This window comes from Giraffa tippelskirchi, chromosome 3 (genome assembly GCF_054371585.1).
Source record: "Giraffa tippelskirchi isolate mGirTip1 chromosome 3, T2T-mGirTip1v1.2.pri, whole genome shotgun sequence".
Lineage (NCBI taxonomy): Eukaryota > Metazoa > Chordata > Mammalia > Artiodactyla > Giraffidae > Giraffa > Giraffa tippelskirchi.
The window spans coordinates 145,079,197-145,102,522 of record NC_137277.1 but is presented as its reverse complement, the minus strand read 5'-3'; the positions used below and the strand labels follow the sequence as shown (position 1 = coordinate 145,102,522).

Sequence of the window (23,326 nt, the reverse complement as noted above, 5' to 3'; positions counted from 1 at the left end):
TTATATTCCAATGGCCATCCTCACTCTAGCAAAAGTAATAGCACATCTATACGATAATAGTATAGGTAGAGATGTATTATATAGTGTCATTTCATGCACTGTGACTTAGATATTTTGTATACTTTATCTCATTTCATTCTTACAAAACCCAGGGCGGAGGTATTATTAATGTTACCACCCTCAGAGAGATTACATAATTTGGCTAAAGCCTCACAGCTACCAGGCAGCCTACACCCAGAGCCTGTGCCCTCACCCCTGTCCTAGGCTGCTTGGACTCAGCTCCATGGATGAAATCTCACAGGACACAGGAGGACAGGTTGTGGGAAGAACCATGCCCATGAGTTAAAATCTCAGCTCTGCCATCTACCAGCTGAAGGGAAGAAACTGAGACCTCCCTGAGCCTCAATTTCCTCATCTGTGAGATGGAGAGGGTCATACGGGGGTCAGCATGAGTTGCTGAATGTCACACAGCTGTTGCAAAGTGGAAAGGAGGAAACACATATAAACTACTTAGTCATGAGTGCTTAATCACATATGAAATGATGAATAACCAATGGCTGCTATTAGTCATATGTCTGTCTCCCCTGGTACGCTAATCTTAGAGACCCAGGTACTACTTTTTGATACCCGTGTCCATAACTCTTTTCTCAGCGATCAGCACATTAACAACCCCACATAAATATATGATGAACAGAAAGCATGTTTCAGGGCTCTTACTGACACATTGTACTCAAGTATTATAAAATAAGCTCCTCTTTATAGTAACACTATAGTTCCTGCCTCTTAAGCAAATGATGCCTATTTCCCCCCACCTCACCTCCTGACCCCTGACTGTCAACTCATGAGGTTAGGGTCTAGATAGATTTTGTTCTTCATAGGTCCCCAGTGCACAGCAGAGAGCTCAATACATAATAGGAGCTTACCAAATATTTGTGGGCTGAATTTTTAATAAGCATTTGTGATATGTATTATGATTCACTTAGCAGGTTCAAGTAAACATATGCAGTAAGTATCTTTCTGTAGACCAGGCTGTGGTCTGGAGCTACATTGCCTGAGTTCAGACTCCAGTGCCACCATTCACTAGCTGAGTGATCTTGGGTAACAGACATAAGTTTTCAATGCCTTGGTTTTCTCACTTGTAAAATGAGAATAATAACAATATTGGGTTAATGAAAGTATTACAATGTTAATTCATATAAGCCTTATAAAACAGTGCCTGGCTCACCAGTGTTCTTTAAATGTCAGTAATTATTAATTTTGCTTGTAGCTCTTTTTCTCCATCACGATGTTAAGAATAAATCATTCCAACTGCCTAAATCATTTTTCTGTTCATGTAACAAAATATGAAAAGTGATGTCTTTACTTCAAAGTCCTAAAATTAATTTTCAGCAGAGCAAATCATAATCTCAAACACCTGACTTCCAAAATTTCTGTAAAAATAAACATATTTATAGAGACTGTCCCTATAATAAAATAATCCTAAATGGCTCCAAATCATCTGTAGTTTAAGGCTTTCCCAAATAACTTGTGTTGGATCCTTGTCCAGTAACATTTTATGTTATTCCTTCCACAAACAAGAACAGCCATGCTGATTTGAGTAGACATATGAGTACACACACACACACACACACACACACACACACACACGCACCCCAGGTAATGGAATTAGGTCTTGCTGTCTTCTGCCTCCACCACAAAACTCATTGCCTTATTACAGACAAAAGTGCATCAATCCGTGTATGCATCTCCCCATCACTTAGAGTATGAATTAATTACAGCAAGCTTTAATAAAAACTTTAAGTCACTGTTTTCAACCACTGATGAGAAGACCAATTAGAGAAATGAAGAGAAAAAAAAAGCAAATGGGCACCTGAGTACTTCACTCACCTTCAATACTGTAATGTTCCAAGCAAAGCTCTCAGTTGCTTTGTTGAGTTTTCTTCCTTTCAAGCCTTCTTTTGCTCCCAGATTATGAAGCTCCTCATGGAACTCCATGCCTTTGAAAAGAGAGCATAAGAGAATTCTCTGTATAAATTTCAGAAATTCAGGCATTTTATCGTGAAAATATTATCAGTAAAAATATAATTTCCCATTTGTGTCCTCTTATAATTTATAAATCCCCAAATTGAATTCTCTTCTCATTCTGTTCATCATCACCCAGTGGCTATCCTTAAGGGAAAACTAAAACTAATCAATGCATTAGATTAAATTAAATTTTAAACAGCAAGAATACATAGACAAAGACATGAGAAGTTAAGAAGAAAATTTTTCCAACAGGTTGCATCCATCTTGCCTGTCTTCTGCCTGGTTTTTATATAAAATGGTGTAATGTGTGAATGGCTACCATATGTGAAGGATGCACATATCTTACTTTTTCTTATGAACCATCCATATGGCTTGACAGTAGGCCTGGAGCCTACAAAGATAACAATGGTAATTAGTAAATGTTGAGTAAAACTAAAAAGGTTTAAAAAAAAAATAGCATTCCTGGAAACACCCAACTGTTTCAGATTTGGGAATGGCCCTAAAGTTATTTACAGCTAAACCATTCTCCTGAGCTTGAACACTATGAAAAACATCATCATCATATGTTTCTCTAGTCTTTGTCTTAACACCTCAGAATTGGGAATCATACTTTTTTCTGGTAAACTCATTCCATCTTTGGAAAGCTATGATTGATATCAAGCCACTCTTTCTCCCTGGAACTTCTACCCCTTGGTTCTAGCTAGACTCACCAACAAGGTCTAATCTCTGTTCCACAGTGCAGCCCTTTAAATATTTGAAGAAAGATATTGGATTAAAGTCTACCAGAGCTTTCCCTTCTCCAGATTAAACATTCTAACATGTTTCAGCTTATTATAATGTCTCTCTTTAAGGATGAAATCCAGGAATATTGTACTTAAAATAAGACTGAAGTAGCCCACATAAGGTAGGGTTTTACCACCACTTCCGTGTTCTACCGACTAGGTTTGTATTAATGCAGCCTAAACCACATTAACTTGCCTGGTGCTAACATCACAAGCACAATACATAGTAAAGGCATGGCTTCAGAGCCTAGATCTATCCCCTGGCCCTAGCACTGACAGGCTCCATAAGCATGAATGAATCCCTGAAACTCTCTGCCATTCAGTCTCTTCAGCAGTGCAATGGCAATAACAAAGAGTATTGACCTCATGAAATTGGGTGAAGATTAAATAAGCCTACAAATACAAAGCTCTCAAAGTAGTGCCTGGTACATAGGAACATAATGTAAGTATTTGGTATTGTTATTATTTTCATGCTTCCTTTCAACAGAAACATTTAAGCTTCCAGATCAGCAGTGAAGAGCACCATTTTCAAATTTTGGTATAGGTTCAAAGGTCGCCTCTGCCACATGTTGATATGGTATTTGGGATAATTCATTCAATCTCTCAGAATCTCAGATGCCTCATCTCTAGATTGGACATAATGATGATTACCTTGCAGAGTTGTTATGAGGACTAAATAACATAGCAAATATGTTTAGTATATCATATGCATATACATCAAGCAATTGTCAGTGTCACTTTCCTTATCATAATCACTAGTGTGTGTATCGATTAGGGAGAACATGGATCCAAGAGAGAGGAAAAGTACAGGTACGTGGATGAAGGTGAAAATAACAAACAATGAGACGTTAGAGACATGGGACCCATCGCACCCTTGAAGAAAGAACAGACCTAAAATGAGGACTAGTAAATGGGGCAAAAGCCTAGAAGGTTAACAGGATTATGGTTCAAACTGTAAAACTAAAGTGGTTCTTAAGCAGCAATGTAAAACCACAGTTTCCATATCAGTAGTAAACAGCTTTGATAGGTTCCCAAATCACGAAAGTAAGTTCAGAAACCCTCACCTCTCTAGATATCTTCAGATACCATCTCTATATACACACAGACAACCCACTTACTATCACCTAGATCTCTTCTGTACTAAACAAAGGCTTCAATGTAACTCAAAGTATCATTTAACTATGACATAAAATATTTGAATTTTAAGAGTAAAAAGAGAAACTTTTAAAGTTTGCAAGAATCATCATTATGCTTTCTAAGCAAAATAGAGGCAAGAGGGAAGATTACCTGCTTTTTGACACTGCACAATCTTTTCCTGGACTGTGTCTGCCATTTCTATGAGAAATCGGCTCTCTTGGATCATCTGTCACAAAATAAACATTAGAAGGTGGTTATCAGGAATCCTTAAACTGGCACATTGTAAAGACGATACTCAGAAAGACCTACATGATACTGCCAGTAATGGGGCACCATGGAGTAACCATGGGAAATGAGAGAGGGAAGGATGATCCCTGCTCCAACCCCCATCCACTCTCACGCTATCTAGAGCTACTTACCTTATGGCTGCTCCAGTTATGTAACATGCCTGCACACCATGAGTGCCAAATCAACAACTGTTGAATATACGCATACACACTCTTAAGGTCCCAGGTCACATTCACGAACACCTCTTCTTTTAATCCCCTCACCCCAAGTTACTGCAATATCAAGGCTAATGGTACTGGAACAATAGTAATGAGAATCAGAACAAGGAATCACCCATTGATGAGCTTAAAGGACTATTGAACACATCAGTGAAGTTGGAAACTTGGATCTGAGTGGCACAAAGGTGGCAGAGGTCTGATCCTTCCTCAAGAAGGGCTCTGGCTCCATTGGCAAGAATGAGCTGTGAGTCATATTCACCACTGATTCCACAGAGCTTGTAGGCAACAACATTGAAATGGCATCCCTGCCCTTCACATTTGGGTAGAAAGGAAAAAGACCAAAAGGTGATTAATATACTGAGTGAAGTAGGGGAAATAGGACAGCTGTTGGAGAGATAGAGAAAAGAAAAATATGTATATGAAGAAGGAGGGAGACAGAAATAGGTACAGAAGTTGTGATCTTTCCCAGAAAGACAAGGGATTGGGGCTCTTCTAAAGAAATGGCCAAAGAAAGGCACCAATAAGCAAATGAATACTTCCTGGATTTCCAGTCACTCTTCTATTCCTAATCAGTTCAGTTCAATTCAGTTCAGTCACTCAGTCATATCCGACACTCTTTGCGACCCCATGGACAGCAGCATCCCAGGCTTCCCTGTCCATCACCAACTACTGGAGCTTGCTCAAATTCATATCCATCAAGTCAGTGATACCATCCAACCGTCTCATCCTCTGTCGGCCTCTTCTCCTACAGCTTTCAATCTTTCCCAGTAACAGGGTCTTTTCCAGTGAGTCAGTTCTTCACATCGGGTGGCCAAAGTATTGGAGTTTCAGCTTCAGCATCAGTCCTTCCAATGAATATTCAGGACTGATTTCCTTTAGGATTGACTGGTTTGATCTCCTTGCAGTCCAAGGGACTCTTAAAAGTCTTCTCCAATACCATAGCTCAAAAGCATCAATTCTTCAGTGCTCAGCTTTCTTTACAGTCCAACTCTCACATCACACATGACTACTGGAAAAACCACAGATTTAACTAGATGGTCCTTTGTCAGCAAAGTGATGTCTCTGCTTTTTAATATGCTGTCTAGGTTGGTCATAGCTTTTCTTCCAAGGAGCAAGTGTCTTTTAATTTCATGGCTGCAGTCACCATCTGCAGTGATTTTAGAGTCCAAGAAAATAAAGTCTCTCACTGTTTCCATTGTTTTCCCCATTTATTTGCCATGAAGTGATGGGACCAGATGCCATGATCTTAATTTTCTGAATGTTGAGTTTTAAGCCAGCTTTTTCACTCTCCTCTTTCATTTCATCAAGAGGCTCTTCAGTTCCTCTTCATTTCTACTCCTAATAAATGACCCTTTTAATCTGGCTATTCCATGATTTCTCTGTCTGGCTCAATGACCTGAAGAGAGCTCAAGGCAGAATCCAAAGTGGACATAAAAGATCTTAAGACACATATTCTTCATAATGAAATGTTGTTGAACAGATTGTAATTTTATACAATCACTTTCAAATATGAAGTGGTTAATGACTACAAATCTTCAAATGGAAAAAGATATTTGAATCACAAATTTTTAGTGCCTAACAACTCCACAGGAGTAAAATCATACCATTCATTCATTTAAAAAATATCTACTCAGCAGCTTTTATGTGTAAGCACTGTAGTAACTACAAGGGGTATGATACACTAAGGAGCAGAAACAGACACATTTCTATCTCCATGGGGCTCCATGGTCTAGTAGGAAAGTCTGCTCAAATGAATGAATGAAATATGATATGTAATTCAACCAAACTTCAATTACTCATATTTCTGAATAAGACGATAGTTTGAAGTGACTTATTTGGAGGGCTAAATTGACTATTAAAACCATAAACTAGACACTCAAGAAGGTCTAAGCTGCGTCAAACTTTTTAACTGCATTAACTCTTTTAACTCCCAAGAGGAAGTGGAATGCTTCTGAATGACAATTTATCAAATGGCTAAGAGTAGCCTAGTTTATAGCAGGTTACAAGTAAATGAAATTCACAGTCAAAGAAAAATTTAATATGAAGGCAATTTGATTTAGTCTTTTCTAAGCTTAGCATCTACACATGCAACATCAATTGAATTTTTAGGATACTTTCAAAGTTATCAGATGTTCCAATTAGTTAAATAGCATACAAAATGTTTTCATGAAATTCAAGCAAGGGAAATATTCATAAAGAGAAAAGTACATCCTGTGACTTTACTGTGAGCAAGAGCTAATATACTGTACATTTTTAGAATCATTTTAAGGCTAAAAGAATCTTAACTATCAGGACCACCCCCTTAATTTTGTGAAAAAAGGAAACTAAGACTTATAATAATTAAGATTTTCATCTAAAAAACAGAACTAATTAATGACTAAGCTGAAATTAAAATTTCAGACTCCCTCTGATTTTGTCTGGCCTGATCATGCCTTCACACATGCCATCTTTTGAACCTGAAATGTAGCTTTCCAAAGTTGTCAGACTCAGCCCATCAGTAAAAACATGAGGCCATGCCCATAACTGAACTACTGCAACCATGTTCAAATGTTTCCTTTTAAAGAAAAACTTCAAAAGGGGCAAGACTGGCAATTTCCTTTGACAGTATCTTGACTAACATTCATTTCTCTTGGTTTTGCTCTCAGTGGAAACCATATACTATTCTCTGACTAAACAGAAAAGAAACTCTTTATTGGTATGTGGCCAGTTTTCCTCGCAGTACTGTACTGCAAGTATCTCCTCAGTGTTGAGTATGAAAGGAATATACTTCCTACCTCCAAAGAAGCCACAGCCTCATTGTGACAACCTGAGAAGGAAGTGCCCTCTTTGCCAAGGCTCACTCTTCTACCTTGACTTCCAATCTCACCTTTCCCTGCTTCTTTCAGGAATTCATTCCTAACAAATCATTTTTTCATCTACAATTTCTGCTCCTCCCCCGGTTTTTCCTTTTTCCATACAGTATCTCCTATCTTAGAGTAAGCAAATAAAATCGATAACAAAATACTCAATTCATCTTTGAGTGTTGTTCCTTGTCAACTTTTCCTTAAAAAACTATCCTATTGCTTGGACTCCTGCAGGATTCCACTGAGACCCCCAAAGTGTAGTCTCATCACAGAGTACCCCTTGGCCTATCCCCAGATCTCATTTTGTCAGTTCAGCAGTTGACACCACTTTATTACCCTACCCTCATCTATCCATTTATGTATCTATCCATTTACATCACTTTTTCCTTATCTTACTTGTGATACTGATTTCTTCTACATATTAATTACCCACACATGTAGACAATATGCATTTTATTTATTATTGATCACTTCTAACTTATGATTGTCTTTTTTGAAATATAATCTCTTTTGGTCTCTAGTCTTTTTCCTAGGTTCTCCATTTTTCTATAATCTTACATGTTCTTAATTTCCTTTCAAATTGAGTACTGAAAAATAAAGTTTTTAGTAGGATTATATCTAGAGAAAATGTAATACTCAAGTATCAGAAACTATATTACTTCTTTGAGGCAAAATAAATTCAGGACCAAAACATACAATAAACCCTATGATTCAAGTTCTCTTCAAAATCTCCCAAGTAAATATTTGTTAATCCCATAGTGTAAGAAATTTGTTTTTCCCACTGTCTAATAGATCACTTCATAGAGAGATAGTCAAGTGTGATTTCACCTTCAACATAGAAGAGTATCCCTGAGGATAATTTGAAAGACTTTAGTCATAAAAGTCAGAACTTTTACTTTAAAACAAGTTATTATTAATATTCTCAGAACTTAAAATCATTGCTTATACAAACTGTTTTATAAGAGCATTTTGATCCTCTTCTCTATGATAACAGCTTCCATTGTATTTATAAATATAATTTTATTCTATTTTCTGCAGTCAACTTTCAATTATTAGCAGTTGTAGAGAAAACAAATAAAACCAGATAACTGAAACATACCAACAAAGCCAAACCATATTTAAATCAACAATTTCAACCTTTCCCCCCAGCTTAGATAAGTAATTTATGTAAGTTGTTAGAAAGGAAAAATGGTTGACTTGAGTTTCATCTCCTTCCTAGGTCTCTACAGATCCTGACGGAAATGAAATACAAAGCCAAGGAGTGAAGGTGAGAAGCATGTCCTCAGAAAATCTCCCAGCAGGGCAGAGTAGGTAGACAGCCAAAGCTGGGTTTTCTCAGATAGAATCTGGCAGCAGCCTGATTTACATATCTGATGTCTCAGCCTCAGCTCCCAGTTGCCTTTGCTGATGGAGTGATACAAAGAGCTTTTCTTTGGTTGTTACATGAATATCTCCGAAAAGATCTTAATTCCTTGCCATGGCTTTGAATCTAAAAGAACAGGGGACTTACCCAGATAAAGGCTGCTGTCACTTTAAGCATTAGATGTGTCCTGAACAGGGGTGTGTAAAGTTGTCAGTGAAGATGAAAATCATTTATTTAAAACAAAAACTTTACTGAAGGGGACAGTAATGCTTTTACTCAAAGATGGATTAAATTGTCTAATCTGTGTGAAAAAAACTGTCTTCCCAGCTCAATAGGGATTTGACTAATTGCCTAGGATCATCACAGAGTCAATGTAACTATTTAATGGTACTGGAAAGATGAGATTTCATCAAAACATGACTCATAACCTTCCATAGATTCCAGTTTTATCCTGAATTACATCTACATTCTTAGAGCCACAGAAGTTTATATCTAGAAGTAACCTTAATGACCATCTATCATGGACAATCCCATTTTACAGATAAAAAAACTCAGTCTCAAACTAATTTGCCTTAAGCCATACTGCCAGTTGGTAAAAAAAAATTTACACTAGAACTCAAGCATTCCTGAGGTGCAGACCTTATAAACTATTCTGCAATGCTAATATTATATTAGAGTGTAGAATTTCTACTGCAAGTGCAAGTTGGTGATTAACATTTTATAAATTAGAATTCAACAAGCAAAGCAACATAAAATATATTTTTTCCATGATTGCTTCCCCCTTCAAGTCAAGCAACACACATGAACCGATATAGGTATTCTTCCTATGAAATCTAGGAAGAAATATACTTACTTGTGTCCATTGTTTTTTCAGGAAGGAGTTATCAAATTTGAAAAGGCAACCGCTTAAGAATATGTGAATCTATAAAAAGCCAATCTGCTCTCTAGACCTTGTAAGAATACCAAAATAATCTATCTCTTATCCTTTTTCTAATCAAAACACTAGGTTTTAGTTTTTAGTTCAATAGTGGCTCACCTATTCAGATTGTTTAAAATAAGACTTGAATTTTATTAAAGTTGGTACACTTTAATATCTGATTGTTGTTACAAATACATTTGCTAACTAGAATGAATATAATTTCCTTTAATTTTTAATTTACTAAAACATTTTAAATCCGATGGATAAAAAGCACTCTTGATAGATGGGCATCTTTTGGTTTTAAGCAAATTCAGTCTTATAAGACTGCTAATTTTCAGTGATACAGGAACACATCTAAGGTTACAACGTTTACCAACATACTGGAAGTCTACTGCCTTTGGTGTATGTGATGAAGTTAGTATTCTCTCTCCTGGAGCCAGCTCTGAATGATGTTCCCTAGTCTGAATTACAATGGAGCAGGACAGGGGAATTCACACAGACGAGGTCAAAGGACCTCTGTCTCCACATTCATGGTAGTAACAGAACCTATCAATACTACACGAGCAGCTTTCTGCATAAAAGGATAATTTTACCTTTTCTTTTCTCTGATTCGAAGATATAATTGTCAGCTATACTTTGAGTAATCATTAGAAATGTTTGTTTTTATCTCACTATGATTAAAATTTAGTTCATTCATACTATCTCCTAGTGACTAAACTTCATGAACCTTCTCCAGAATTTTTCAGACCAATTTGACAATCTTACACTGTCTTAAATTAAAACTGTTGCAAGAACTTGAGTATTCAGGAATGCAAAGCAAACCCTGAGGATTCATGCACAACATTTCACAAAGAAGCTGCCCGAAATACTTGCTTATTGATGCATCTCTGATACCCTGTGTCCCTGGGATCCTGGTACCAAGTGAAAATGCTGCTAACCCTCAGATGCTGAAAATTCCCTCAATATATAGAAAATGTATAGAAGACATAGTCTCACCCAAGAGTAAGCAGTTTCAATGCACTGAGTACACAACATTTTGTTTTTAAATAACCAGCTCTGGTTAAACACTTGCCAATGGTTTTTTTTTTCCCCTGGGTTCCGTTACTGCACAACCCAACATGCTTTTTAAAATGCAAACTAATATAAAGTTCTACACAAACTTCACCACAAGAGAGAGCAATGGATGGAGAATACTTTGACTTAATTTCAATTTAAATTGATTTCAATAAGTAAAACTAAAGCTGCATTGGAGGGCTGTTGACATACCTACAACTTTTCTCATTCTTCAGCTCAAATGTATACTGATAATACTGAGAGCAGAAAACGTATTTAGCTGAACCCATTATGTTTGGTTTCAGTGTGATACTGGCCCGTACATTGATTCTACCCCAAGAATGATAAAAGATAGTGATTGGCTCTCTTTGCTAGATTCCTAGCTTTGTTAACACAATCAACTGTTCTCCAAATCACACAACTAAATAAAAGATTAAATAATTCTTGACTTTTGTTCTCTAGATTGTTTTGATTTTATGTTCAGAAAATCTGTTGCTGTTTTCATAGCAAAGTTTCAACTTTTATGTTAATGTTATTCAGCACAGAAGTCACCTTCAGAGAATGCTTTGGCTGCATTTTTTACACTTGTAATTCCCTGCAACTCTTCCACCTCTGATTTCTATATTTAAAACACTACTCAGAAGTGTTCAGATTAATTTAAAACACTTAAAAGGACCAAAATATGTTAGGCAATACTTCTTGACTATGCATGGAAAATTAAACAGGTAAGAAAACAGAAAAGTAAAAATTCAGGTATCTAAAGAAAACAATATACAAAGGTTGGACAGTATTTTTCTTTCAAAACCATTTGCACATTAAATTCTGCTGAGCACTGGGTAAGACAGGGTAAAAGTCATAGAGGGGGTATATTACAAGGCACTGTGAAAAATCCACCATAAGGACTCAAGGTCCTTAGACTCCATCCATCACGGGACATAAAATATCATCTGCTTCACTGCCGGGATACTATGTGTCTCTGCTTCTTCCCCTTTTTAGGTGTAAATCTTGCCTTCCTATCAGTATTTCCCTTTCCTCGAGGATAGAAATTTTGCGTCATACCATTTCTTTCCCCCAGCAACTTGCATAGTAACCTGTGTGCAAAGTGTTTCTGTTGAATTGACAAATCAAAAGACTAAACACATAGACAAAATGATACATTGAAAGAAGTGTTGTTACAACTGGCAAATATACACACTCCTATCTCATTTTACTTACATTTCTCCTGACTCAAAGAGCTGTCATGCTTTACACTATGGCTATTTGTGCTGATAACCATGTCTCTATTTAGTCACCTCTGTTTTGCACACAATCTACTAAGTTCTTTATACTTTACATTGTTGAATGTCATGAATAAAGTCAATAAATGAACTTTTTCTTAAAGTCAGTTTTGCAAGAGATTAAGACAAAGGGCTGGCCTTAGATTGATGCAGAAGAATTAAGGGTAGGAAGTCATTTGAAGTAGAGTACAACAGAAAAACAAAGGATGGAAAATGAAAAATACCTGGCAAATAAAATAGCTTGACTGAAAGAGAGGATTCAAATAGAAGGAAATGGGAGATGAGGGTGGCAAAACAGGCAGCACAGGTCAATGAAGGCTTCTCAAGACTATCAGAAATAGAATTTGAGGATAATTATTCCCATTGCTCTTCCAACAACACAAGAGAAGACTCTACACATGGATATCACCAGGTGGCCAACACCAAAATCAGACTGATTATATTTTTTGCCGCCAAAATGGAGAAGCTCTATACAGTCAGCAAAAACAAGACCAGGAGCTGACTGTGGCTTAGATCATGAACTCCTTATTGCCAAATTAAGAATTAAACTGAAGAAAGTGGGAAAACCTCTAGGCCATTCAGGTATGACCTAAATCAAATCCCTTGTGATTATACAGTGGAAGTGACAAATAGATTTAAGGAACTAGATCTGATAGAGTGCCTGATGAACAATGGACAGAGGTTTGTGACATTGTACAGGACACAGGGATCAAGACCATCCCCATGGAAAAGAAATGCAAAAAAGCAAAATGGCTGCCTAAACAGGCCTTACAAAAAGGGCTGTGAAAAGAAGAGAAGTGAAAAGCAAAGGAGAAACGGAAAGATATACCCATTTGAATGCAGAGTTCCAAAGAATAGCAAGGAGAGATAAGAAAGCCTTCCTCAGCAATCAGTGCAAAGAAATAGAGGAAAACAACAGAATGGGAAAGACTAGAGATCTCATCAAGAAAATTAGAGATACCAAGGGGACATTTCATGCAAAGATGGGCTCAATGAAGGACAGAAATGGTATGGACCTAACAGAAGCAGAAGATATTAAGAAAAGGTGGTAAGAATACACAGAAGAACTGTACAAAAAAGATCTTTACGACCCAGATAATCACAATGGTGTGATCACTCACCTAGAGCCAGACATCCTGGAATGTGAAGTCAAGTGGGCCTTAGAAAGCATCACTACAAACAAAGCTAGTGGAGGTGATGGAGTTTCAGTTGAGCTATTTAAAATCCTAAAAGATGATGCTGTGAAAGTGCTGCACTCAATATGTCAGCAAATCTGGAAAACTCAGCAGTGGCCACAGGACTGGAAAAGGTCAGTTTTGATTCCAATCCCAAAGAAAGGCAGTGCCAAAGAATGCTCTAACTACTGCACAATTGCACTCATCTCACACGCTAGTAAAGTATTGCTTAAAATTTTCCAAGCCAGGCTTCAGCAATATGTGAACCGTGATCCGTGAAGTTCCAAATGTTCAAGCTGGTTTTAGAAAAGGCAGAGGAACCAGAGATCAAATTGCCAACATCTGCTGGATCATCGAAAAAGCAAGAGAGTTCCAGAAAAACATCTATTTCTGCTTTATTGACTATGTGAAAGCCTTTGATTGTGTGGGTCACAATAAACTGTGGAAAATTCATAAAGAGATGGGCATACCAGACCACCTGACCTGCCTCTTGAGAAACCTGTATGCACGTCAGGAAGTAACAGTTAGAACTGGACATGGAACAACAGACTGGTTCCAAATAGGAAAAGGAGTACATCAAGGCTGTATATTGTCACCCTGCTTATTTAACTTATATGCAGAGTACATCATGAGAAACGCTGGGCTGGAGGAAGCACAAGCTGGAATCAAGATTGCCGGGAGAAATATCAATAACCTCAGAAATGCAGATGACACCATCCTTATGTCAGAAAGTGAAGAAGAACTAAAGAGCCTCTTGATAAAAGTGAAAGAGGAGAGTGAAAAAGTTGGCTTAAAGCTCAACATTCAGAAAACTAGGACCATGGCATCCAGTCCTGTCACTTCATGGCAATTAGATGAGGAAACAGTGGAAACTGTGACAGACTTTATTTTCTTGGGCTTCAAAATCACTGCTGATTGTGATTGCAGCCATGAAATGAAAAGATGCTTACTCCTTAGAAGGAAAGTTATGACCAACCTAGACAGCAGATTAAAAAGCAGAAACATTACCTTGTCAACAAAGGTCCGTCTAGTCAAGGCTATGGTTTTTCCAGTGGTCATGTATGGATGTGAGAGTTGGATCATAAAGAAAGCTGAGCACTGAAGAACTGATGCTTTTGAACTGTGGTGTTGGAGAAGACTCTTGAGAGCCCCTAGAATTGCAAGGAGATCCAACCAGTCCATCCTAAAGGAGATCAGTCCTGGGTGTTCATTGGAAGGACTGATGTTGAAACTGAAACTCCAATACTTTGGCCACCTGATGCAAAGAGCTGACTCATTTGAAAAGACCGTGATGCTGGGAAAGATTGAGAGTAGGAGGAGAAGGGGACAACGGAGGATGAGATGGTTGGATGGCATCACCGACTCAATGGACATGAGTTTGGGTAAACTCTGGGAGTTGGTGATGGACAGAGAGGCCTGGTGTGCTGTGGTTCATGGGGTCGCAAAGAGTCAGACACAACTGAGTAACTGAACTGACTGATTCCCATTAATGAATTAGAGAAAGGTAGAGACTAGATGGGGGACTAGTCAACTAGTCCTAGTCAACTAGTCAACTAGTCAATAATTTTTTCAATTATTGAAAAAAATTCACATGGGAGAAGAAGAGAGGCTTTTTAGAACCATATCTGTGTCACTGTAAGGAAATGGATATACATGAGAAATATGGCAAGGAAAGAAGCAATATCTTTCACTGATACTGAATTGTAAATAAAAAGACCTTCTTGGATAGCCATGACATGGAAACAACTTATATATCCATCAACAAATGTATAGATAAAGAAGTGGTATACACACACTCACACTCACACACACACACACACACACACACACACACACACACACACGTGCATGTGTGCTAAGTTGCTTCAGTCATGTCCAGCTCTTTGTGACCTGTTGGGAGCCGTTCTGGAACTACTGCCGGATGACAAAGTCACGGCACCACTCAAGAAGAAACTGCAAAGCAGTTTCTCTCCTGGATCGGAACCTTCCCTCCTTCCTGTTTCTATGCTTTTGTTGTGGCTAACTCTGTGTCATTCTTTGATGGCTGGAGTTGTAGGGGCTTCCATGGTGAGGTCATGAGAGTTGAGGAAAAAGAAAAATGATCCCTTGCCCCAGAGAAACATTCCAAAAATGATTAAACCTGCTGAGGCCCCTGACTGGTGGGTCCCTAACATTCAGCCAGGGAATAAGGCCATGATCATTTGGAAAATAAGCCCTAAGCCTATTGTGACCTGGCCTCATGAGGAGATTGTTATTGATGACTGGAAAACTTGGGTCATGTATCAGGGAAAATTACAGAAACTAAGCCAATTGCCTTTTCCCCTCAGAATCTAAGCATAAACAGAAAAGAAATATATGAATTGTATTGTAAATAGTTTCTAGGTAAACTGCAAAAGACTTGCCCCTGCCAGAAATAGTCTTGTATTATGTGGGTAGATGGTAAACAAGCCACCACTGACAATAGCTGTATTATGAGAAACTTTGGCCCTTAGACACCACTATAGTACTTATTCACTGAAGCAAGACACTGTATTCACTGTAGTAGCAGGCTGTACAGAAAAAGTAGATGGAATGATATGATTTATAGACTATGTTTTAGTAAAATAAAAACAGGTTTCGGGGTAAACATGTAACCGAAATGTGACAATAGACTAGGAAAAAACTTTTAACACATCTTAGAATCAGGGGATGTTGATCTGAATGGAAAAATATTGCAAGAATCATTACGTAGAAGAACATGTGTAAATAGAGACTAAAGCAATAAAGATTATGGTCCTTGGGCCATCAAAAACTCTCTGTCTCCCTTCTTTTCCTTTCGCCGATGCCGTTCATCCCTTGGGGACCCCTGGACAAGCTGGAGCTGGACTCCGGCAGTGACCCTAGGGACTTAGCCTATCAGGCTCCTCAGTCCATGGGATTCTCTAGGCAAGAATACTGGAGTGGGTTGCTGTGCCCTTCACCAGGAGATCTTCCCTACCCAAGGGTCGAATCCACGTCTCTTATGTCTCCGGCATTGGCAAGCTGCTTCTTTACCACTAGTGCCACCTGGGATGCCCTGAGCCACTGGTGGTATAGTCACTAAGTAGTGTCCAACTCTTGCGACACCATGGACTGTAGCCTGCCAAGCTTCTCTGACCATGGGAGTCTCTCCAGGCAAGAATACTGGACTGGGTTGCCATTTCCTTCTCCACTGAGCCACTGGGGAAGCCCATAAATACATATATACACAAACACACACACAATGGAATATTACCTAGCCATAAAGAATGAAATAACGTCATTTGCAGCAACATGTATGAACCTAAAGATTATCATACTAAAGTCAGTCAGAAAGAGTAAGACAAATACCCCATGGTATCCCTTGTATGTGGAATCTAAAATATAACACAAATGAACGTATATATGAAACAAAGATTCTGCCCACAATGTGGGAGACCCAAGTTCGATCACTGGGTCAGGAAGATTCCCTGGAGAAGGAAATGGCTACTCACTCCAGTATTCTTGACCGGAAAATTTCATGGACAGAGGAGCCTGGCAGGCTACAGTCTGTAGGGTCCCAAAAAGTCGGGCACAACTGAGTGTCTAACACTTACGCACACTTACAAAACAAAACGTGACTCATAGATACAGAGAATAGATTTTTGGTTGCCAAGCGGGAGGTGGGGTTGGGGTGGGAAGGATTGGGACTTTGGGATTAGCAGAGGCAAACTATTATGTATAGGACAGATAAACAACATGATCCTACTGTAAAGCATAAGAGACTGTATTCACCATCCTGTGACAAACCATAATGGAAAAGAATATGAAAAAGAGTTTTTATGTATGTATGTACAAAAAAGTCACACTGCTGTACAGCAGAAATTAATGCAGCATTTTAAATCAACTATACTTCAATAATCTGTAAAAGATTATTGAATCTAAAAAGATCTTATTGGAGTTAATATATACATAGAGAAAGAGTATTTGAAAATCACTTGGAGGAACTGAGGACCATTGACTTGGCGTTATCTTTTGCAGTGATCAGAAAAGGGCAAATGAATATCTAGGGAATTAAAAATGAACCCAGCTTTTGACCTATTAAATTTCTACTGTTTGTTTTTGAAATACCTAGGTGACACCCTGTAGTCAAATGTAGAAAATTTTAAGGCTGAAGCTAGAGATGTGTTTTAAAATAATGTAAAATGTCCATGTGTAAAAACATCACTGTAGAAGGAAAAAAGTAAACCTATCCAAAGAAATTCTGATAGTGTTCTACTGAAATTGAATGTACTTTCCAATGCAATCATGTACCATCACAACCTTGTGTTAAATGAGGAGGAACATAAGCAGATCACCAAGGACAGAGTCATAAGCATGGTTTGGACCTTAGCATGTCGCCTGCCCTGACTGTAAGCTACCGGAGCACAGGGCCTACGGTAAATCCCAAAGCATTAACACGGTGGCTTGCCGGTGGGCTTAACTCAGTAAATGTTTATAAAATTAAACATCTCCATTCCTGGATCTGACACTAACCAACTCTTTCAGGAACTTTTTTTTTTTAACAACCCCAAGGTTAAGATTAATCCTAAATGAAAAAAAGTCCTTACTTTTTATTTATAAAACATAATTTTGCTGCTTTAACTGCCTTAAGAGACTTAGCAGTGACTCTATGACCTACATTACCTACACCAGTGATATTTTCTTAGAGAACATGAAAGTCCAGAGTGGAGAAGTGATGTTTGCTCTTTCAGAGACCAGAGTTCCAATCTCCCATAGAACAGTGCAAGAAAGGGACAAGTCTGTCAGAAATGACATTCTGATCTTAAATTAAGGCTCTGGGAGTTTCTGAAAACTTGTCATGATGACCACAGAGCCACCAAAATAGCAATGCAGCAAGGAGTCTGACACCACAAGTCACCTCCGTGTGTCGTTAGCCTGGGAAGGAAACATCAGTTCCACCTTCAGTGTTTAGGGCCTCTTCTACTTGCTTGAGTTATTGATTAATAATGTTCCCAGTTTGCTTTAGTGCTTTTCAGAGGCTGTCACTTCTCACCTCTGGCTGTGACATGTGTTGGATATCAGGAAAGTCACCTCTACTTTTGTTGCCCTAAACATCAGCCAGGAATTTACATAGCTACATGCCTATTCAGAGCACTGAGGGAGATTGTAGACAGGGCTGCTCTTAAGTAAAATTGCAATTGTTTGAGCAATCTCACCCCTACCTTACACAGACTTGGGGAACACTCTGTCATTAGGATCTCTTCCTTTCTCCAGGTGAAAAACTGCCTGTAGGACAGGATATGTTAAATTCACCCAAAGGTACAAATTACTGATAACTCATTGTGTTAGTACTTACTAAGATTTTCTTGCATTTTAAGAGATTAAATTCTTAACCTTTAATCAAAGAATTGGTTATAATTTTGAAATTTTAAGTACCAGTGAGCAGGTAGAAAACAATATGTCTTAAATAAGATATGAAATGGGGATGGGGTGTCTTCTGAAATTATGCCATGCAAATAAACCTACTCTATTATGGATATATTTGGCTTTTGATTGCTTGATACCAACACATATGCTATAATACAATTTTAATAGCAATATAAGATGACTTTTAAGGCTGAATTTCTAAAACTCTCAAGTGGAAATATTTCCAAATATTAAATTAATCAATATTCAGTAAGGAATAGGACCATCTCAGGTCATTAGGAAAAAGCCAAATTTAGGGGAAAAAAATTGTGCAAGCGAGCTCAAGGTCAATGTTTTTGAGAGTATTTTGACTTTATTTCCTGACGATAAGTAGTAGAGTTTGATGCATTTGGGTTGACTTTCAATAAATGTAGGGTACCTGGCTGCCTGATTTGTTCCTTTTGATACTGAAATAAGCCAAACATTTATATCTGTTCAGAAATGATTTCAGGTTGTTTATTCTAAACATAATCTGTATTCTGTATTTTTTTAGTGGTTACAACATTTCCTCTTAGATGGCATCTATATAGCTGGGCTTCCCAGGTAGCACTAGTGGTAAAGAATCCACCTGCCAATACAGGAGACTCAGGTTCAATCCTTCGGTCAGGAAGATCCCCTGGAGGAGGAAATGGCAACCTACTCCAGTATTCTTGCTTGGAGAATCCCACAGACAGAGAGCCTGGTGGGCTACAGTCCTTGAGGTTACAAAGAGTCAGACATGACTGACTGAGCACATACAGTTTATTACCATTTCTGAGAAATTTTTAAGCAACTTAAGTCTAAGTTGAACACACAAGCTGTTCATTTTGGAATAACTGCCCCCTAATACCACCACTACTAGGCAATAAACCCTAGATTTGTCTTTTGCGTTAGTCATCCAAGTAAGTTTTTATTAATAGTCTTTGTGGGGCTTTTTAGGCTTTATTTTTAGAAGTTTTAGGCTTGCATCAAAGCTGAGCACAAAGTACAGAGAGTTCCCATGAACTCTCTCACTCCACCTCACTCCCAGTTTTCCCCACTGTTAACATCTTGCATTAGTGTGGTACATATACTACAATTGATGGGCCAATATTGGTACTTTATTATCAACTAAAGTTCATAGTTCACATTAGGGTTAACTCTTTGTGTTTTACATTCTATGGATTTTGACTAATGCATAATGGTGCGATCCACTATTATATTGTTATGCAAAAAAGCCCTGTGATCCACCTATTCATCCCTCCCTCACCATATCCTGCCCCCAGTCCTTGAAGGTACTAATCTTTTTCCTGTCTCCATAGTTTTGCCTTAGTCTGTGTGTGTGTGTGTGTGTGTGTGTGTGTGTGTGTGTGTATGTGTATGTGTATGTGTATGTGTACGTGTGTGCGCGCGCTCAGAGTGTCTGACTCTTTGCAATCCCATGGACTCTACACAGCCTACCAGGATACTCTGGAATTTTCTAGGCAAGCATACTGGAGTGGGTTGCCATGTCCTTCTCTAGGGGATCTTCCTGACCCAGGAATCGAACCTGTATCTCCTGCATTGCAAGTGGATTCTTTACCACTGGGCCACCTCCAAAGCCCTTTGACTTAGTCTATAGGTTTCCAGCTATATGTGTAAGGCAGGGAACAATTTGGCTAGGATAGTATCATAGAGATAAAACACAGGGTATTTGAAGGTTTTCTATAAAACATATTCAGAGATAGTATGGGAACTACATTATTTCACCAACTATATAGATGAATTCATTTACATTTTATTCAACTGACATTAATTGATAACATACTATGTGTCAGCAGTAACTCTAGATGCTAGTTGGTAACTCTAGATGCTAGAGTTACCAACAACAAGCAAGACAGACAGAGTCTCTGCCCTCTTGGAATATATAATCAAATCAAGAGTAAAAGGAAAAGGACAGAAATTAAACCAAAAGTCAAGTGTTTTTCAATACCGCTGAATAAGATAATGGAAATCAAATAGGGGTATGTGGTAGAGTGACAGCTGGAGCCAGCAGTTAGGGAAGTGGGAGACCTGGGTTCGATCCCTGGGTTAGGATGATCCCCTGGAGAAGGGTAAGGCTACCCACTCCAGTGTTCCCACCTGGAGAATTCCAAGGACTATATAGTCCATGGAGTCGCAAAGAGTTGGACATGACTGAACAACTTTCACTTTCACTTTTCTCTGAGGATATGGCACTTGAGCTAAGAATTAAAAGAAGCAACCGAAGAGAAGAACATTCCAGGCAGAGAGAACTGCAAGTAAAATGGCCTGGATATAGGAGCAAGCTGAGTCTGATTGAAGAAAGCAAGCCCACAGGGCTGAGTGAAGTGAACAGAAGAGAGTGTATGGAGGTGAGGCTGGGAGCAGCAAGTGAGATGGGAAGGCAAGGCCAGGTCATAAATAGCCCTGTAAGCCACAGTGAGGAGTTTTAGTTCTGTTTTCATGGGAAGCCTCTGGAGGCAAGAAAGTGGTATGATCTGATTTATGCTTTTAAATGATCACTGGATCTGCAGAGTATCTTAAAAGACATTTATCTTAAAATAAATACTAACATGAATACACAAGAGTACTAAAGATGTCAACCTATACAGTGGAAATCCTAAAGTAAAAATGGTTTTTGAGATCATCATGGCATGTGTCTGGCCAATATCTACAGCACCCCTTTAAAGAAATAACCAACTGAGACATCAACAGTATTTTTGGTCATGTCCACAATTGGCCAAGTTTAACACTTGGTACGGTCAGATGATAAAGAATCTGCCTTCAATGGAGAAGACCCAGGTTCAATCGCTGAGTCAGAAAGATCCTCTGAAGAAGGGAATGGCTATTCACTTCTTGCCTGGAGAATTCCACAGACAGAGGAGTCTGGCAGGCTACAATCCATGGGGTCACAAAGAGTCAGAAATGACTGAGCGACTAATACTTACATGTTATGGACAGCCTATGCTAGCTATAGGGATATTTACTCTCAACTCCCTAACAAAACGAAAAATCTTTTCCAAAGGGAACTATAAATGAACACGTCATTAGAAGTAGTTCTGCTTTCCATGGGAATTCTCTGGTGGTTCCAGTGGTTAGGACACCACACTTTCACTGCCCAGGGCCAGGGTTCAATCCTCAGTCAAGGAACTAAGATCCCACAAGCTGCATAGCACAGCCAAAAAATTAAATTAAATTAAAAAGAAGTATTTCTGCTTTCCACTATAGTGGAGTGAACATAAAGTTTTTATTTTAAACTTTGGAAAACCATGGTGTAGCCTGCAATTAGAAATTACATTTTAAAAATATGAATGAGATTTGGCCAGCAGGTGTGGTTCCAATACCATGGGACACTTGGGGATATGAAATGGAAACTGGCTAACCACAGTCTAGGTGTTTTAATGCTTATTACAGGCTGAGCTCCAGGGAACCAGGCTCCCCTCTCAGTGAGTGATTTTTCTTTCTTAGCTTAAAAAATGAATTGGAGCAATAAGTGCTTCCACTGTCTGTCTCTATGGCAACAGGTACCCTAATTTCACCTCTTAGATGGCAGCTACACCTATTCACTGAATAGCTTTCAGTCCCTACTATTATGATAAAAAAAAAATATTTCATGAAAAATGAGATTTAGGTAACAAGCAAACTTCTTCTCCAGCAACCATGAAGTACAGTTTGTAAGAGGTATGATCATTCATAAGCAGAATATACTTTATGGGCTTTTCTTTTTCAAGTGTAGGGTATTTATTCCCAATGTCTCTCTTCTAGTTGTTTTTGAATGATAAAATAGTATCATGTTCTTCCTTAACATCTACTTTTATTCAATTATGAAAATTAGTCAAGTTCATTGTTAAGAGTTTGGTAGATACAGAAAAAACATAGAAAAGCATGTGCAAGAAAATAAAACTCACTCTCCTTATTTAAAAATAATCACTATTAATATCCTGCTAACATTTTAGATGTATATACATACAAATACAATTTAAATGCTACAGTGTATATATTTTTTGCAACCAGAATCTCTCACAAAACATACTATGAGGAGTTCTTCACATCATCAAATATTCTTCTATCACAATTTTAATGGTTTCAAGGAAGTCCATAATATGGCTTACTATATTTTATTTAACTTATCCCTCTGAAGTGAAGTGAAAGTCGCTCAATCGTGTCCGACTGTTTGTGATCCCATGGACTATATGGTCCATGGACTTCTCTAGGCCAGAAGACTGGAGTGGGTAGCCTTTTCCTTCTCCAGGGGATCTTCCCAACCCAGGGATTGAACCCAGGTCTCCCCCATTGCAGGCGGATTCTTTATCAGCTGAGCCGCAAGGGAAGCCCCACTGATCCCTCTGTGTTGACATTATTAACCACAGATGTTTATGTACACATCTACTGGCTTACAGTAAATCCCTGGATATGAAATACATGGATCAAATAGGATAATCATTTTAAATTATATTGCCAAATCCCCCCCAAATTTACCAATTTATTTTCCCACTAGAGGTAGATGTACTTAAGAGGCACTATTTTAAAAAGAAAAAAGTTGCCAATTTGATGGAGAGGGGAAGTATCTCATTACATTTCTTTGATATCTTAAATTTAAAACTTATTTTAAGGTTAAACATGTTTTGGGGGCTTCCCAGGTGGCACTAGTGGTAATGAACCTGCCTGCCAATGCAGGAGACATAAGAGCTTCAGTTCAATGCCTGGAAGAGGGCATGGCAACCCACTCCAGTATTCTTGCCTGGAGAATCCCCATAGACAGAGGAGCCTGGTGGGCTATACAGTCCATAAGGTCACAAAGAGTCAGACACAGCTTAGCACACAGCCCAGTATGTTTTTAAAT

At 38.3% G+C, this 23,326-nt stretch overlaps 1 protein-coding gene across 23 annotated transcripts in view; it reads right to left on the bottom strand.

Moving 5' to 3' along the window:
* PLCL1 (phospholipase C like 1 (inactive)) overlaps window positions 1-23,326 on the bottom strand; it is a 357,116-nt gene that overhangs the window by 47,607 nt on the left and 286,183 nt on the right. For all 23 annotated transcript variants that reach the window (XR_014079932.1, XR_014079935.1, XR_014079931.1 and 20 more), the window contains 2 exons: window positions 4,095-4,170; window positions 1,888-1,997 (listed from right to left, as the gene is read on the bottom strand). Coding sequence is in view for 16 of the 23 variants with exons in the window: in XM_081581516.1 (XP_081437642.1) it covers window positions 1,888-1,997; window positions 4,095-4,170 (186 nt within the window). In the remaining 7 variants the exon portion in view is untranslated. The remainder of the gene's footprint in view (window positions 1-1,887; window positions 1,998-4,094; window positions 4,171-23,326) is intronic.